This window comes from Danio rerio, chromosome 12, assembly GCF_052040795.2.
Source record: "Danio rerio strain M-AB ecotype USA chromosome 12, GRCz13ab, whole genome shotgun sequence".
NCBI lineage: Eukaryota > Metazoa > Chordata > Actinopteri > Cypriniformes > Danionidae > Danio > Danio rerio.
Genome location: NC_141032.1, coordinates 20,014,604 through 20,034,349, shown reverse-complemented (window position 1 = coordinate 20,034,349; position 19,746 = coordinate 20,014,604). Strand labels below are relative to the sequence as shown.

The 19,746-nt window shown below is 37.1% G+C and overlaps 3 protein-coding genes across 8 annotated transcripts in view; 2 read left to right on the top strand and 1 right to left on the bottom strand.

Moving 5' to 3' along the window:
* The window catches only part of tecpr1a (tectonin beta-propeller repeat containing 1a), a 52,680-nt gene extending 50,137 nt beyond the window's left edge, over nucleotides 1-2,543 (top strand). For 5 of the 6 annotated variants that reach the window (XR_015504011.1, XR_015504010.1, XM_087276056.1 and 2 more), the window contains one exon: nucleotides 746-2,543. Coding sequence is in view for 4 of the 6 variants with exons in the window: in XM_087276056.1 (XP_087132182.1) it covers nucleotides 746-904 (159 nt within the window). In the remaining 2 variants the exon portion in view is untranslated. Of the gene's footprint in view, nucleotides 1-710 lie in introns of all 6 variants that reach the window. The other variant, XM_087276058.1, reaches the window with a different exon arrangement.
* The window catches only part of ccz1 (CCZ1 vacuolar protein trafficking and biogenesis associated), a 171,492-nt gene that overhangs the window by 63,155 nt on the left and 88,591 nt on the right, over nucleotides 1-19,746 (top strand). The window lies entirely within an intron of this gene.
* Nucleotides 5,997-8,041, bottom strand: bhlha15 (basic helix-loop-helix family, member a15). The gene is given in 2 exon segments (NM_001077652.1): nucleotides 5,997-6,950; nucleotides 7,936-8,041. A coding segment is annotated over 1 exon segment (555 nt). The 5' UTR covers nucleotides 6,921-6,950; nucleotides 7,936-8,041; the 3' UTR covers nucleotides 5,997-6,365.

Genomic DNA, 19,746 nt, shown 5'->3' with positions numbered 1-19,746 from the left:
GTATTTTGTGTAAAATCTAAATTTGAGTACATTACCCTGCGGGCACACAACATCAAAATGGCGTTTTATTGACGTTGTACCCCAGCAGACGCCAACATTGTGAGGATGTTGAATTTTGTTTGGAAATCAAAATCGGGTTGACGTTAGATCCCAACATTAGGCTGACGTCAATGCCCAACGTCAATGCACAATGTGCCCTACCTAAAATTAACCGAATATCAATATGTAATCATGTTATACTTTGACATTGTGTGGATGTTACCACTATTAAATCAGACGTTGGATTTTGGCCACTTTCCAACACAACTTAAAATCAACCAAATATCAACTTAATTTGATGTCATTATTGGACATTAAAATAACGTTGTCCTTAGACGCTGGCTAGAATTTTGGTCAACTGACGTCATGACCTAAACCTAATATAACGTCTTGTGATGTTGTGTGCCTGCTGGGTATTTATATGGGGCCACTTGGGATGCCATGGCACAGCACAACATGAAATAATTTTAGGAACAGCTTGTCAATTTGTGGCAATGTTTATTCATTTGTCTATTTTGCCATGTCTATTCTCAAGTCTGCAGAGATTTTGCAGACTCTGGATGAAGATCTGATTATCACACCACACCACACACTACACGAGCAAAACATTGTTCATTATTGTTGTGTTCTCTTTCATTTTGAAAATCTTACCAGACTTAAAAATCATTCAGTGTGTTCCCAGCCTAAAATCATCTGTTTGTTTCAGGGTGGATGGGATCACATAACGGTCCGAGGAAATGCCATGGAGGCTCCTCGCATCATGATGCCATCCATGACCAACAGCGGCAGCAACCAAACAGCAGCACGCAGTCCACTGCTAACCAGGAACCAGCCAGAGCCCAACGGAAACCCAGTGGGTTGTTGAGCTCTTCATGCTAACCCTCTCTCTACTGTAGACATCAATTGTTTTCTGTAGCACTTCTCACGTAAAAGGCAGATCTCTTACTCCCATTCGGAAAAGGGTTGGATTCAAGCTCCTGTAGAGGACAGTTTAGGTGAATTGAGCTTGAAAGATGTTTTCTTGCTTTGAGGGCTCTCATAGATAACTTGTTCTACTTTTTAAACACTCACATAATGTTTCTTTTTACATTGGTTAGTTAGAGGATCTTAATTTAGCGTTTATTTATTGGTCTGTGGTCAAGTAACACATTTGCAGTTTCGATTCTTTATTTGAATCCAGGGGCATTAAATACAAAAAACAAACATCACAGTGTAAGCTACTGAAGACACTCTACAAGCATTTTATATTAAACATCACACACACACACACACACAACAGTTTTAAACAAACACCTGCTTCTGGGATTTCACAGGTCGGCTGCAGTGGCATCAGCGTAAAAGAGTTTGTAATACTTTCAGCATCTGCTTGTATCTGGTTATCGGTAGTTATTCTAGTTGAAGGCTGAGACAGCACAGTGATACTGTACAAACGCACTACACGTCCAACTTTTTGGGTGAGTAAGATTTTAATATTTTTCCCAGTGATGGGTTGCAGCTGGAAGGGCATCTGCTGTGTAAAACATATCCTGGATAAGTTGGCGGTTCATTCCGCTGTGGCAACCCCAGATTAATAAAGTGACTAAGCCAAAAAGAAAATGAATGAATGAAGATTTTAATATTAATTTTATTCAGTAAGGGTGCATCAAATTGGCCGAAAAGTTGACAGTAAGGAGTTTTAAAATACTAAATTATATTTATTTTAAATTAATTCTTAGGACTTTTAATTAATCAAGATTCTTAGAGCGTAAAAAGCATCAAATCAGCATATAAAAATTATTTCTGATGGATCATGTGACACTAAAAACTATTAACAACTGCTTAGAAATAAATATATTAAAAGAAAGTATCAAAAAAGGAAGTATTTCACAATATTACATATTTTTACTGTATTTTGGCTTTGTTGGTGAGCATCAAAATCTTCTTTAAACGCTTCCTTCAAGACTCAAATTGAGAATTTAAAAAAGAAATATTAATAATCTTACCAACCCCAAAGTTTTGAATGGTAGTGTAACTTAACTTACTGAGCTGTTGTGGAGGAAAGAGTGCAATATTAAGGTTGCATTTGACAATGTGAAGACAATGTTGCGAAACAACATTTCTCAGGATGTCAACATATTTCATCGATACATAGATATACAAGTGATATAATTCCATTTAAAGGCAGCACAAATTTCAAAAAGTAACAGTATTTCTACTAAATCTTTTTATCAGGGGGAATAATTTTATTCTGCTAAGTTATGTTGTACATGTGGATGTATAAATTTGGATTATTTAAGAGTAATTATGGTCCTAATGTGATGGGCATTATTTAAGGTCGCTTCTGTACATATAAAGACATGATATGCAGCCATGAGAGAAACTACTGGAAAGACAAAAGGAAAATATAGTTTTAAATTATTTAATGTAGACAAATAACTACAGTGGAGTCAGTGTGTTTACAGTAAACTCCTCCCAGTGTCATGTGTGCATGGTTTGTGTCCTCAATAAATATGAAATCTGATTCACATGTTTGCATTTTAATATGAATAACTCATAATATGACTAACACATATTAATATGATAGTTCATCCTAAAGTTAAATGTATATTATTATATTAAAAGGACATTGTCTATACTCTAGAATAAAAGTAAATGGGGTCTGAACCCCATTAATTTTTACTATATGGACAAAGCATCTTCTTTCAAAGAGCTGCGTTTTTAATAGAATGAGGGTCTTTATATAATGAACTTGTTGTTTTTAACCCCTTTGACTTTCACTATATGAACAAAACCTGTTGTTTTGTGGTATTTTATGGTGTGTTACATTAAGGCTCTGCATATCCTCTTCATAATCCAAAGAGTTTTATTAGATAAGAGTTTGTATTTTTAGTATGAGATACTTAAGATATTTCCCAGTGCTGGGTTGCGGCTGGAAGGGCATCCACTGCGTTAAACATGTGCTGGACAAGTTGGCGGTTCATTCCGCTGTGGCAACCTCAGAATAATAAAGCCAAAAATAAATTAATGAATGAATACTTAAAATATTTCACCCAAATATTGTTAATGATATTAATTTATCTCCCTTACATCACTCCAAACTTGAAAAGTTTTTATGTCCATGCAGTGTGTTTTGCTCCACTGACATTTTGCTTAATGGACAAAGGATGTATTTGTAATGTGTGGGTGAAATACATGAAAGACTGGCAGATTGTGTCCCGTAATAATATAAAAAGTTACTTGCCATCTGGCTAGCACTGATGATGTTGAATAACATCCACATGGCACATATTCTGTACATAAACAAGCCTATTAATGGACCAAATTAAGCTTGTAAACACATTAACAGGTTTTTTAAATGGATCTTTTTGTTGTCTTAAAGCAAAGATCTCAAACTCAATTCCTGGAGGGACACAGCTCTGCACAGTTTTGCTCCAATTGTAATCTAACACAGCTGATCCAAGTAATCAAGGTGTTCAAGACTAACAGACACTACTAGATTAGCTGTGTTTGATTAGGGTTGGAGCAAAATTGTGCAGAGCTGCGGCGTTCAAGGAATTGAGTTTGAGAGACCCATATCTTAAAGGGTTAGTTAAATTCACAATGAAAACTGTCATATTTTCATCATCACTTGTCATCCCCTTCCAAACCCATGAGGTTTTATTTAATCTTTGGAACACGAATTAAGATATGTATGATTAAACTTGAGAGATTTCTGTCCCTTTCAAATGGTCTGTTCACACAAAATTGCTCAATATCATGAACATAAACAAAAGCCCCAAATATAGCTGGTGTTCAAGAACAAACCTCATTAGTTTTTGCACATTTGCACATACTTAAGCTTCTGTGGCCAGATTTGATTGTTTGCTTTTATCAGTGTTTAAATGCGAATAAAAACATATATAAGTATGTTTGTAATATTTAGCAAAAGGCTTACACCACTCAATTTGAATGAAAAAAGTTATTAAATGCTTTTGAAAAGTTCTAAAGTTCATTCAAAATATATACTTTAGTTCTGTCATTAAACTCGTGCATGCGCAGACTGATATTTTAATCAATCTGCTTCTAAGCACATCATGATCTATATGGCACAGGTAATTGTTTGCTGTCACATTAGCATAGGGCTAGGCGATATGGCAAAAATGCAATCTCGATAATTGTTTTCCATATTGAATGATAACGCCATATATTTCGATATAAGTTGTTAATACTTCCAGATATAAAAAAGTACCTCAACAATACCCGGCATAACATTTTTGGCCGATAAATTTTCGGTGGCTGAAAATGCAGTATGTCTCTAATATCAACAAACTTTTAAATTCCCATTGTTATTGACATAAATTTTATCGCGATTCGATATAATATCATTTATCAGCTTAATCCTATTACAGCAGCCAATTAGTTTGCCCTTCAGCATTTATTTACATCTGCATAGTTTTTGCTAGTAATCTGCCAAACGTTTTAGTTATTCTCCATCTGTGTGTAAATCTGCTACAGAGGTTTTATCTCAAGGCACTTTTCCACTGTGTAGTATGGTGCAGTTCTTTGTCTTTTCTACTGCATTCCATACCAAATCCCTGATACTTTTTTCAGTGCCTCCTTGGCCGAGTCGTATACACATTGCTCATTGCTGATTGGTTCAAGAAAATCATTACTACTATTGTTATTGGAGTTGCGTCACAAAAGACCAAAGCCACTATATTTAAATAGTCAGCAGCGGTGTGTTGTTGGTCCACACGACTACTACTATTTTTAAAGAGAGCTAAAATAGCAGCGTGTGGTCAGTAGAAGAGGTCCAGACATTACTCTTGTTAGTAGCCAAGGAGTAGATCCTTTCTTTAGGAAGTCATGGCAGTAAAGGATCTATAACTATAATCCTACCCACTTTAAGGGCGAGTGTCCACCAAAGCATTTTTGTGCTGCAGAAACACGAGCTTAACATTTTCTGTTGTTGTTGTCAATGGAAGCACCATGTTTTTAAAAATGGCGGCAGCGTAGCAAGGTGCTGACTGTGTGTTTTACATTCAATGGTGAGTGTTCAGTGCTTTTTAAAAAAATTGGACAGTTGGAGAAAGCAGAGTGTTTTTACAACAGCATTCGCATTTATGTAGTACAAAAAACAATTCAGTGGACGTCTGTACTAAGCACTAATACTAATCTATCTTATTATGATGCATCGTTTGGGAAAAGAACGATGTGGTGACAAGTGTTTCCCAAAATCGTAGTTTCTCTGTCGCAGGTCCATCATTTTAACCACGTTAGTTATAACATAAAACGTCCATAATAATGCTAAACAGGGTAGCATAACAACTTCTTTAGAGAAAAAAAACATATTTGTTGTGCAAATTATATTGTTTTACATGCACACGCAATAAAAAAAAATGATATTCGTTTTGGAAAAAACATGCACTCGATTTCCATATTAATTATAATATATGTAAACAACACATATAGGACCTATATATATGTTTCCTTTACAAATATTATTGACAATATTTTGATTATGATATAAAATCCCTATGCTAACACTTATTCTAATTTCATATATAAATCATAAAAATCGTTAATGGATGTAGGCCTAATTTACAGTAGGCTATTTATTAAAAAATGAAGAAAAAATCCTACTTAATAATAATAATTTTTATTATTATTATTATTAAGTAGAATAGTTATATATATATATATATATATATATATATATATATATATATATATATATATATATATATATATATATATATATATATATATATATATATTTGAAGTCTACTTTTACAATTTGACACTTAAACCCCTCCAGAAATAGGGGGATAACTGGGAATAGAACACAGGCAGGAACTATGTTTCTAACTACAGCTCTAGAGGTGTAGTTGCAAGTGTACAAGTTTGCGATGCAGTTTGCGAATGTTCGTTGGAACGACAGATTTGGGAAATGCCATATTAACAAACTATGTTTGTAACGATGCAACTTGCGACCTTAGTTGGCTAACGATGGTTTTCAGAATTGCACCCCTGTGCTGTACCTTACCATAATGCATAGCGAAAAACAGTGGCAGCATGTCTGTGAATATACTGGCAGGAGCAAGTTTGCACTAATGATCAAATTAGCAGCAGTGTAGCAGTTCTACTCCACTAAGACCAAACACTTTACCATTGCCATATTGATTATAATGCTAAGCTTGTGTTCCAAAGATCAACAAATTTGGTTTGGAATGACATGAGCGTGAATAAGTGATGACAGAGCATTCAACTCACCCTTTAAGAGCTGATATTCATCATCATTATCTTCATCATACACATATTTACATTTCTCCTTGAGCGCTCACTGAGTCTGTAGTGTGCAGTGTGTGTTAGCTGTCCTGGCTGAAGCTGTGAATGTGGTTCAGGTAGTTGGACAGATCCTCCTCTCCCTCTTCCCGTAGATGCTGCTGATAGCACTGCAGCAGCCGCGAGGCATTAGCCTCCATCTGACTCTCAGCGTCAGGCAGGCAGCCGTTAGACATGCCCAGGATGATGGTGGTTAAGGCCTTAATGTAATTCTTGGCCAATGTGAGAGTCTCGATCTTGGAAAGTTTCTTTTCTGTTTTGACGTGAGGAATGGCCTCTCGCAGGGCCTGAAAGGCATTGTTGAGTTTGTGCATCCTCTGTCTTTCTCTTTCATTACTCTCCAGCCTGCGGACGTTGCGTTCTTTAGTGTTGCCATGCTGCCGCCTTCGTCGTGTGCCCACACGGGTGCGGCTGTGCCCCTCGCCTCTCAGTGTTCTCCATGACCCACCCAGCCTGACGGACGCCTCTGAGCCCTCCTGCTCGCTGGAACCTGGCTCTGTTTCCAGCGTAAAGTCTGGGTCGTCCTGCTCTGCCCAAGACTGTCTGCCCCGCTTTGACCCCTTTCCTTTGGACTTCATACTTGACTCACCCACACCCTGGTGTAGGCCCTAAAATGATAACATTGACATTTGATTGAAGCAAAAATAATGTTTATCTCTGTCAAAGGAGCAACATTTTACAACAAGGTCTCATTTGTACTGCATTTATACATTTTTTTAATGTTTAACTTTTAATTAATATTAGCTTAGCTGTGCTATATTTAACATATACTTTAAGCTTTACAAATACAGTTTTTAATAATGTATTAGTAAAGGTTGAAGTCACAAATTTATAATTTAAAAAAAATCTACCGTAGGTAACTAAAGTTTATAAACATTACCATAAATATTTATTAAAGATACGTAAGAAGAATCCTGATTACTTGATAACATATTGATATTAAAATGAACAAATGAAGAATTCAGATGCAAAAACCTCTAAAATGTTCTCCGAAAATGAGAATTTTTCTCAGCCTCCTGTTTATATTTAGTTATTTCACTTGAAAGGCAATGAAAATAACTTATCCGTCACTATAAATGTAAATTTCTGAGCCAACACAGAAGAGTTAGAGAAAAATGCTAATATGAGAAGAAAATATCAAATGGCTTTTAGAGGTTTTTGCGCCTGAACTCTTTAAATTAACATTACAGATGCATCACACAAAATTTTTATTGTTGGATGGAGAAAATGATGCTTTTCCAATAATTATAAGTGGATATTTTATTAAGTGAAAATAAATTAAGCATGCTGTAGCAACTTACTGACTAACTTGTTAGACTACAAGAGATATTTACTGATAATGTGTAATTAGCCTAATGTGTTGGCTAGCCTAAGATAAGCCATAATTGCTCGGTTTATTATAACCTCAATCATCATACAGAAATTCTAAAACTCAAAATTCATATACTGTAAACTAATAACGATATTGAACATTAAACCACAAACAAGAATTATTACACCCGTAAAATATACAGTGCCACAGCACGTTGTCACTGCTGTGTCACAGGCTGTCAGTCAACACTGCTTTCAGTAGAAAAAAAAGTTTAGTCTTACCTAGAAATGAATGTCCACCAAGGTGATGTGTGCGCGATAAGAGCCTTGCGAAGAGCGATAATAAGTTGTGAAGCGCTGTTGCCGTCCTGACAGCCGCGGTCAGAATGAAATGATAACGGTCACGCGCTCTACCTGTTGCTGCTAGATGTCCACGTAGCGCTTTTGTGGCCAATCAAAGGAGGGATCCGCTTTGCCTCGAGTCATCCATGAGCTGGCAGAAGCGTCGGAAATAGCGATCTGAAACTTTCTGCACTCTTTCAGATGATGATAATAGGGGGGCTGTGATACTGCTATTGGTGTTGCTGCTACAGGTGGTGTAGGCAAATAAAACTCTAGTTTATGCATGGTATGCTTTATTTGAAAAGTGGACGAAGTTATGTGGTGCATTTACATTAACGTTAGGCACTTGCCGTTGTTTACACGATTACGTTCAATGGGTTTCTTTTTTAAGAGAGAGAGAGAGAGAGAGAGAGAGAGAGAGAGAGAGAGAGACATAGTGTGGGTTTCCTGCAGAGATGACAGAATTGATACTAACTCCACGGCACTTTATCAAGTCAGAACGCTGTGTAGTATTTGCATAGAGCTTTGCGTTTCAAATGAGCCTTGCATAAATATAATTTAAATACTTTTAAGATCTTTACGGTTATGTCTTATTGAGATATATAATGCATTGGAGGTTATTGTTGGAGATTATTAGTTTGTGATTGTTGCATTTCTCATTATTAAAGCAATAACGAAATGTTGCAACATTTCTGGTTTACTGTTACGTTATGCATTTATCATTTATAGAAATGGGATATAAACAACTAGTCGCCTTTTTAAAGGGATAGTTCATGCAAATTATTGCAGATGTAGCCTTGTGGTTTTTGTCTAGAGACATGAATCGTTTTAAAGCATGAAAGAAACTGATCATTAAAAACAACATTTGCACATGCACCAAACTGTTTACATTTTTATATACACTCACCGGCCACTTTATTAGGAACACCTTTCTAGTGCCTGGTTGGACCCACTTTTGTCATCAGAACTGCCTTTATTCTTAGTGGCTTAGATTCAACAAGGTACTAGAAATATTCCTCAGAGATTTTGGTCCATATTGACATGATAGCATCAAGCAGTTGCTGTAGATTTGTCGGCTGCACATCTATGATGCGAATCTCCCATTCCACCACATCCCAAAGATGCTCTATTGGATTGAGTTCTGGTGACTGTGGAGGCCATTTGTGTTTAGTGAACTCATTGTCATGTTCAAGAAACCAGTCTGAGATGATTGGCGCTTTATGACATTTCGCGTTATCCTGCTGGGCGTAGCCATCAGAAGATGGGTACACTGGTCTAGGGATGGACATGGTCAGCAACAATACTCAGGTAGGCTGTGGTGTTGACATCATGCTCCATTGGTCCTAATAAGTGTGTCAAGAAAATATTCCCCACACCATTACACCACCAGCAGCCTAAACCGTTAATACAAGGCAGGATGGATACATGCTTTCATATTGTTCATGCCAAATTCTGACCCTACCATCCAAATGTCGCAACAGAAATCGAGACTCATCAGACCAAGCAAAGTTTTTCCAATCTTCTATTGTCCAGTTTTGGTGAGCCTGTGCGAATTGTAGCCTCAGTTTCCTGTTCTTATCTGACAGGAGTGGCACCCAGCATGGTGTTCTGCTGCTGTTGCCCATTTGCCACAAGGTTGGACATGTTGTGCATTCAGAGATGCTCTTCTGCATACCTCAGTTGTAACGAGTGGTTATTTGAGTTACTGTTGTCTTTCTATCAGCTCGAACCAGTCTGGCCATTCTCCTTTGACCTCTGGTGTCAAAAAGGCATTTGTGCCCACAGAACTGCTGCTCACTGGATATTTCCTCTTTTTCTGGCTCTTCTGTGTAAACCATAGAGATGGTTGTGCGTGAAAATCCCAGTAGATCAGCGGTTTCTAAAATACTCAGACCAGCCTATCTGGCACCAAAAGTCACTTAAATCTTCTTTCTTCCCCAATCTGACGCTCAGTTTGAACTGCAGTAGATCGTCTTGACCATGTCAACATGCCTAAATGGATTGAGGTGCTGCCATGTGTTTGGCTGATTAGAAATTTGCGTTAACAAGCAGTTGGACAAGTGTACCTAATAAAGTTGCCGGTGAGTGTACATTGCAGCATCCAGGACAAGCACAAGTAGCATTTTGACCAGTTAAAAACTACAGCCTCTCTGTTCAAAACAAAAAAGATCATCTCAGGTTTGAGTTCACTTCAAAATAACATTAATGTTTCACAAAGAGCCATATTAACTATTTTGTGTGTTTCTTTTTGCTCTAAATGTGCTGATAATCATCGACTTTGCTATCTTTTAAGATTAAAAAGCTTCATAGTGTTCTATTGAAGTAATAAAAGTCCCCGAATCATCTTGCATAAGTGAATAAGCAGAAAATATTAATTTATACTATTAATTCAATATTAACATTATAATATTAATTCAAATGTCCATTTAAACCTGCTATCTAAAGAACAAAATATTAGCAAATGAAGAATCTTTTGTTGAACAATTTGAGCATTTCCTACAGTATTAGGCTTTTAACCCTTCCATTTGCAACCTTTATTTGTAGAGCAAGCGTGGTTGTGTGCCGAGAACCACCCTTTTCATAAACTGTGGTATCAGACAGATCAAACACAGACTTGTTTGTTTTGTACCTAAGTACAGTGAACCTGTTCTAAGTGCTTCAGCATTAACGCCAGTTCCTTCTCAGGCTTGTTTGTAACTTGTTTGTGTTTTGTTAAGTTTGTGGAGTAGAAAAGAATGAATGTGCACATACAATCTTTTACATAGGATTAAGATGCTCTAAATCAGTTACAAGCGGTGTGGCACAAACAGGACAAACTCATATAGGACTCTGGGAACAAGTCCATTTGACAGCTGTTGAAGTCACAGAGGCTATCAGCTCCAATGTTCCTCCCCCACTTCGCTGATGGCCTTGGCAGAGCAGCGTTTGGACACAGGCTTCGGTCAAGTGTGCAAGGGCTCAGTGCTGAGACTATGGAAACAGTTTCTATCCCAACCATCAGTTGATTTAGTGTGGAACCTCCGGTATACACCACTTACCCTGATAACAATCTGCCTGTAAGCAAAATGCTGCATCCAGAGACTTTCTCATACAAAAAGAGAGCCCACAAACAGGCATAAAGACTCTCAATTGTAACTAGCGAACATTCATTCATTCATACATACATGCAAATCAACCTTATTTGCTTCAGTAGTAGCCTACTTTATCAGTACTTGGTTGTACTGATAGCTTGCCACTTTTTAGTTGACAACTGCTGAACATTGTGCCACATTTCAAGATAACTTGTTGATTTGCATACTCAGAGTTATCTTAAGTCCTGCTCGTATTTCCTTCGAGTAAATAAGTCACTCATTAGGAACCCCATGCTAAGTGCGACATTCCAGCTTACGAGATGTAAATGACAAATGAAAACACTGTCAGAAGTCTAATTGGGTGTTGGACAAATTAGATGAGAAATTGATGTGAAAATGGAACATGTACATCGAGTATTTTGATTAGTAAACAAATATGAAGTTTCATGGCTCAATTAAGGCCCAAAGCGCACAGCTGGTGCCTTCAAGGCTACATGTAAAAATAGCTGTTTAAACAGTTTTTTCTTCTGCTGCTGCTAATGCTCTGGACGCCTGATGTTTCTTTTCACAGAACATTGTTTAGATGAAGCAAAATAAAAATAGTTTCATTAAATAAATGTTCTTTTAATTATGCTTAATGAATATTTTGTCATATTTAGAACTTTTTCGTGTATTTTTGCCTCAGTCAATGAAGACTAGTAAACTGAAGACTGTAAAACATGCTTGGACATAATGCTTAAACTGATTATAATGATATATGTAATTATAATTACAATGATTGGTGTCATATAGGGGTAATGCAATGGGTAGCGCTGTTGCCTCACAGCAAGAAGGTCACTGGTTCGAGTCCCGGCTGGGTGAGTTGGCATTTCTGAGTTCGTATGTCCTCCCTGTGTTGGCGTGGGTTTCCTCTGAGTGCTCCCGTTTCCCCCACAGGCTAAAGACATACACTATAGGTCAAACTAATAAGCTAAAATGGCTGTAGTGTATGAGTATAAATGTAAGAGTGTATGGGTGTATCCCAGTACTGGGTTATGGCTGGAAAGGCATCCGCTGTGTAATAACCAAGAGGCAACCTCCCGCTCTCCTTCGTGAAGCTAATACGGAAGTAACTAAAACTGCAATTCATCAAAATTGAGCCTAAAGTTAAAATGGCCAACTTTACAGCAGATAAAAAGGTGTTTACAGCCTGGTACAAAAAAAAATTTTGTTCATATAGCTTATAGTACCCTTCATAACAACTGTGAGGGGCTGAACTTTTTATAACTCATTCGTTTTGTTTATATTAAGTTACATTAAGCTGGCATAAATAAGGTTGGCCCCACTTGAGTGACAGCTAGATCTCACTGGTTGCTTCACCTCAGCGGATTCCAGCTGATTAGCTGCTTAGCTCGACACATACACCATATTTTTCTTTTATTTGTTGTGGCTTTGCACAGTCAGTTGTTTTTTTTATTATTTTCTACAATTATCAGATAAAATGACACTTTATTGTGCTCACAAACCATTCAAGTGGCCTTCATTTCCCAGGTGAGTAAAATTATATACTTATATACTATCTCTATAAATGTATTTGTTTTACTTAAGATCATTTAGAATTTTCTTTAGAACTTGAATGCACTCCAGAATTTGACAGATTGATTAGCTGTAGGCTCTAGAACAGTCATCTGAAATATTGTCATACAGTGTTATGCTGCATTTCATCAATAGCCTTACATTCATTAACAAAGACTATATTTAAAGTGTTTGGAAGTAATTTATATTTTCTTCCTTTAAAAAAATGTCATTAGAACAATGCTTTAGTGGCTCAATGTATTACAAGTGTTTTTAAAAATCTAAACCTTTTATTGATAAAGTGTACAATTTCACACTTGTACACTTTTATTGATAGTGTACAAGTGTACCCTTCATGACAAATGTGAGAGGGGTGATTTTTTTTATAACCCATGCATTTTGTTTATATTAAGTGTGCATAATTAAGGGGTGGCCACTTGAGTGACAGTCTTGCTGGTCACCGTCTTGTCTGATTCCGGCTGATAAGACGCTGAACTCATAATATATATTGTATTTTTGTTTTGTTTTATGACAAATGTTTACACAGTCAAGTACCTTTTGGAATTATTTCTTACAATTATCAGATAAAATGGCATGCTTTGCACCTAATCATGCTCACAAACCATTCAAGTGGTCTTCATTTCCCAGGTGAGTGAAATTCTTATATACTTATCATCTCTATACATTTTTTTTGTTTTACTTAAGATAATTTATCATTTATATTTTTCTTCAGACCTGTAATGCACTCCAGAATCTGACATTGATTTGCTGTATGTTATAGAACAGTCATCTGAAACGTCATACAGTGTTATAACCGGATTATATAAATAGCCTTGTATTTACTAACACAAACTATATTTGAAGTATTTGGAAGTAATTTGCCTTTTCCTTCTGTAAAAACATCGTCAAACAATTTTCAGTGGCTCAACGTATTACAACAGTGTTTTTAAAAGATTAAACACTTCATTATTTAGTACACAACCAAGCACATGTCGTCAGAACAGAAACAAGTCACAGATAATGAATATTAAGCATTTCTCCTAAAGAAAATCCATCTAAGCAAAATGCTAGCAGGCATCTGTAGCTCCGCTCATGCCCCGCCGCCGCCTCTTTGCCCTAGTTTGGTTACCTCTTGTCAGTGCAGTGGCACGCAAACAAAATGGTGATGGTTTGCCAAGCTCACTTGTATCTTCATTTGCATTCTTCAGAAACCTATGGGTGACGTCACGTATACTACGTCCATAACTTTTACAGTCTAGGATTCAGACCTGAATGGGGGACTACATGGGAAAACTAGGTTGCTGTTGAAAATGGTGTTAGTGAGGCCAGCAGGGGGGTACTCATTCTTCGGTCTGTGTGAGTCCTAATGCCCCGGTATAGTGAAGGGGACACTATACTGTCAGTAAGCGCTGTCTTTCAGATGAGACATTAAGGCGAGGTCCTGACTCTCCGTGGTAATTAAAAATCCCATGAAACTTCTTGTAAAGAGTAGGAGTGTAACCCCAGTGTCCATGGCTTAATTTCCACCATCAGCCCTTATGCCGAGTTCACACTGCATGACTATCTTGGATAGCGTTTCGTCGCTGCTTTGTTTACACTGTAAGATAGATCGCAGACAGGGTTTCTAACTGAATGACTTTACAATAGAAAGAATTGCCAACAACTTTGTCTTGGTCTGCAAACTCAAACACACGTGAGAAGTGACATGGAAACAATGCAAGGTGACATAGTATATCTTATGTTACCTACATAACGAGAAAGAAGCCTTTAGTGGGGTAGAAAATGTACTTAGTTTGCTCATTTGGCCTTTTAAGGGAATTCATAATTTCTCTGAAACGTTTTTCTTTTTCGACCCAGTTGTGATATTGCTCAGATGACACATCAAACCGGTGGTTCTGACAAATTTTCACTAGTTTTCTTCCATTTCTTGGGTCCAAATAGACTGAAAATAAGCACTTTTTAATCTTTTCTCTCCTCCCGCTGGCCTGCAGATAGCCATACTAGTAGATGCTGCTCTCTCGTTGGCTGTAGGTAATAGCTGATGTTATTTTCAATCAGAACACGTTTTACATGGCATAATTTGAATCCCGACAGATCCAGATATTTAGCCTGCCAATCATCTCACGGGTGTCGGTGATTGAACTGCGTTTCTTTCAGATCGCATCTTTGATAGTTCACATGGTGTGATTGTTAATTTCATAAAAGAGCTCCGATTTGCCTGTGATTTCAGGCTTTTGCGATTTCTCAAAACCTGTTGGCGAGTTAAAATTGGGGCTAAAATCATGCAGTTTAACTTGGAATTACCCATCATGGCCACCCAATCATTCCCATCTACTGTATTGGCTTCATCACTATCTTTACACTCCACCTATAGCTGATGTGTGATGAGTGCATTGGCGTCGCTGTCCTGTGTCTGCCATCACATAATCCAGGTGGATGCTGCACACTGGTGGTGGAGTGGACAGACCCCCCTCATGATTGGAAAATGCTTTGAGTGTATGGCCATACATGATAAATGTGCTATATAATATATACATTGCATTACAGTTTTACATTACAATATATCCTTGCTCACAAATGTGCTTTCAAAATTCATTTGAGAAATATTTGAAAAAGAAAACAATTTGTATGGCATCCACACTTATGTTTGTCTGTCTCTTTCTCCTCATCCTGAGGTTCACATAAACATTCTTCTGACCTGTATCCAGAGCACATAGATTTAATGGTTTTAAATGAGTTGTGAGCCTAAGACTGATTCCTGCAAATACCCCAGCGACAGACGAGCCTGTGTTTTGATCCTGTCTGCTAGTCTGAACACCTGCCTGTTGAACTATGTGGACCTGGACCTTATCCTCAAGGTTCTCGTGCCTTCAACGTTTGCCCAGAGGAGAAGAGCCTGGTTTCCCCTAAGGTTTGTTCTTCAATTTCATCAATTGGTGAAGCTTTTTGTTTCTTGCCACTCTTGCTTCTGGCTTGTTTGGTTGGGGCTGGTGGAGCTGCTTTCTATTGAATTAGCCTTCAACAGTGATATTTGATTCTAATTGATCCGAAAGAAACCGGAATGAACTTTAATAGTGATATTTATGCTAAACTGGACTGAATCAGTTTAAATTTAACTAGAAATACACCAACAATTACCACTACTCTTCTGTCTGCCAGATTCAAGCTGAAATTTATATCCACTATTCTTCATCTATGTTAAAATCTAACATATCTATACTGTAATATGCGCTTTCAAGAGTTCACACTTAGCTGATGATTGATAATAAAGCATGTTTGGCATGCTTTCCTGTGAGAGAGCCCTGAGCTTAGAATATCCTCAAGCGTGGGGCTGCCTCTTGTTTGAAGGGCGAGAGGGGAGTTTGAGCTCAGGTACTGCAGGTCTCGAGAACTCCCCTACTTGTTGTGGTTAATGAATTAGGAAATGCTATGAGAGATAGCTGACTAAGAGTTCGTCTATGATGCCACTTTGGGTTAGTCAATTTACTTCTGGTGCATGTTTTTAGACAGTAGGAGGAAACCAGGGAAAACCCACGCAAGCACAGGGAGAACATGCAGACTCTGCACAGAAACGCCAACAGGCCTGGGAAGGACTGAAAACAGTGACATTCTTGCTGTAAGGCAAAAGTGCTAACTACTGGGCTGCCGTGCCATCCTGTTTGGAAAATGGAGGAGGAGTAGGGGTGGAAGGGAGGGAATTCTTTAAATTAAAGATGGCGCATGATGCGTTAGCTGATGCGAGACCAACCTTTATCAATCACAAGCACATGATCCTCTCAAATTTATTTTGTAAATAAACCGCGCTTAGAAATGAAGATGAATTGAATGTGTTGAGCAGGTGATTCACACACAATTGAATGGGATACACATTTGAAGGCTAAGGTTTAGACTGTGCTAAAAATATAATAAATATTATTTTGTGACCTTTATAGTAATTTAAATGTGTGACTTATGAATGCAGTACAGATGTTATAAATCCACAATGTTCATCTTTGTCGTGATACAGCATCCGCTTCACAACATCATCGACAAATTCTCTCCTGTGGACTTGTGTATAATACCGTCTGTCAGATGCACATTTCAGAATATTGATGAGAGTTGTAGGTCACCCAGTTACTTTTTGGTTACTGTTTTATGAAACTGAATTTGAAGGTATTACTTAGCTCACATACAGGACTTTTACGTTTTTTACATGATGCTATGAATGCTGGAATATTTGGATGCAGGATGGGGTCACCAGTCACATTTATTTAATGGAAAGAAACAGCAGGAGCATTCACCTTGAATCTCTTACGTCATAATACTTTAAAATGACTTGCTAAATTTTTTTTTTTTAAATACTGATTTTTTATAACTATTCTAGAATGACCTAACTTGCCACATCTAATACCATTATGTTAGTAATCCTCTTTTTTTTTTTTTTGCTTCCTTACATAATCCTGAAAGAACTCCAGTGCTTCGTTTTAGTGCTTCGGTGCTATGATAATCTGATCTGAAATGTGAGCAAATAGATGATATTTATCATGCATAATCCATTGATGTCATACTGCCACTTATGTCATCATCACACATGATCGGATTGGACAAAACAGCAGCCACGAACCAGTGCATTAAAGCCTGACTCACGCAGCATCATCAAAGCGGAAATAGGAGGACAGTCAGATTTTCCATGACCCAATAGCTGGTGAGATGAGACGGGCAAAAAGTACAACCTGTTCTGTCGTTTGGGCTTAAACAGATGCTAGAGAGATTCTGCACCCGCTCACATCCTCATAACGCAGGTACTCTGTAAAAAATGCAAGGTTCCACACAATTCCTTCATGTTGTCCCACAAATTGATAAAGCAAACTTAATTGTGTTAATAAATGTAAGTGGATTGAACATAAAAGATTTACGTAAACCCCAAAGAAACTCAAGAATTGTGTTGATTCAGCTCACTTTAAATAATTAGTTTGAACAAGCAGCAGATCTCTAATTTTAAGTGTACAGAACACATCTGCATCAAAGTATATATGATTCTGGATCTAGCTGGTTTTAACTGTTCCATATAGTATAATGTACTTAATCTAATTTAATTGTTTATTTTAATGAAGTATGCATACAAGCATGGTATGTTATCTTCACCTTTTTGCCCCCTTAGCAGTATTTTCTTCCCAATTCGAATGATCCCAGATTGATTGTTGGGATACAAAGAACATCTTGCCGGAGACATTTACTTCTGTGGTAAATATATATAAAAAATATTTTATTATTTTACTCTATAGTGTAAATCATCCCTATCAAAAAACATGATTACTAAACCTGTTTTGTGTATTTTATAAGTCACTAGATGATTGGGATGAAATTATAAAGAAAATCAAATCAAGTATACCTAGGCATAGAAATCACTGAAATCTGAACTACACTGTTTGAGTTTACTATGATCTTTTATGTGAAGCTGCTTTGACACAATCTACATTGTAAAAGCGCTAAAGAAATAAGGGTGAATTGAATTGAATTGAACAGATAAATAATAAGAGATCAGCATATATAAATGGGTTTAGCATAAACCTTAGACACATTGTTTTCCCATTATCGTGTACATTACATGAGTGTAAAACCCCAGTGGACAAAAGGCTAATCGGAACACAAATCAGATTAAATCAGTTGCATAGCTCTGGTATATCTTCAACCAAAATGTTATTTAAAAATACAAAATGTACCACTTATTGTTTCTTGAGGTGCACTGTGATCTCAGAAAGTTGGAACAGATCTTTTAACCCCCATTTGTTTGTAAATCTTGTCTTGTGGATATGATAATATGCATTAATACTGAGACATAGTAATACCCCAACAGGCACACAACATTGTAAGATGTTACGGTTTTCCTTGATTGCTTTGATGCAGTCGTCAACTGAAACTTCACATTTTCAAAACAGTTAACACACAGACCTAAACAGCGGCACTCATGGTCAAAATGACACATTTTGCTTGCGAAACGCACATACCGTGTCAAAACCTTTACAATATGCAACAAAAGCTAGTTTTACCTTCAAACAACACAACTTGCAAACAAGTATATGAGCTCTTTCAATTAATTATTACACAATGGACAACAAAATACAGAACTCAGAGTAAACCAGTGCACCATTGCTTGACATTATAGCCTATTGCCAATAGCATTTGTCGTCTTTCTATTTGGGCTGTCAAATTTGCCTTTTTGCAAAGAATTGGATCCAGAATAAGAAATGCTTTGATTAAATTTATATTGAATTCATGACATTTTTCAAACTGTGGCTGAAAACTGAAATTCTGAAAAAAAACCAGAAAAAAAACAGACAAAAGTAATAAAATACTGTCAATATTACAGAAAACACATGTAAACAAATACAGGAATAGGAAATAGCTACTATTGACCTCCTCCATCTATGCTGGCATAGAACAACACAGACCTTCCACTGTTTTTAATGTTTGCAGACTGATAATTGAAGATTTGTATGAAGGAGTGTCAAACCGGTGCTTCAGTGAATTCATACTGATCTTGCTAGTTTCTAATGGTTAGGAATAGATGGTTTCTGTTTGCTTTCCATAGCTAAAACAATAGAGTTTGGACTGCTTGAATGACATGCGTGTTAACTGTTTTGAAAAATGGTGGGGAAAATGTGTCAACCCAATGAGAAAGGGTTTACACATTTGAAAGACGTGTCTTCTGCTCTGCTGGGATAGTGACAATGAAAATGAAGTGGAACCTAGTTTCTTTAACCAGTACAAAGCAAACAAGAAAAACTGTAAAATTAGGTTAGATTTAGGTCTTGATTTCAGGTGACTAAAAGTCTAGCCAGCATCTAAGGACAGCATTATTTTGATGTTAAGTAACGACGTCAAATGAAGTTGATATTTAGTTGATTTTAGGTTGTTGGAAAGTGACCAAAATCTAATATCGAGCCAACACCTTATAACCAAAATCCAACATCTTTCCGACGCTGGAGACTGACATCAGTCTGACATTTCATTTCCACCTAAAATGCAACATCCCTCTATATTGAGGTACAACTTTAATCTGATATCATGTTGTGCCTGCTGAGATGCTTCTGCCAATCAATATCAGTAGGTGGGGAAAACCGCACTCTCATGGTGCAGTGGGTCT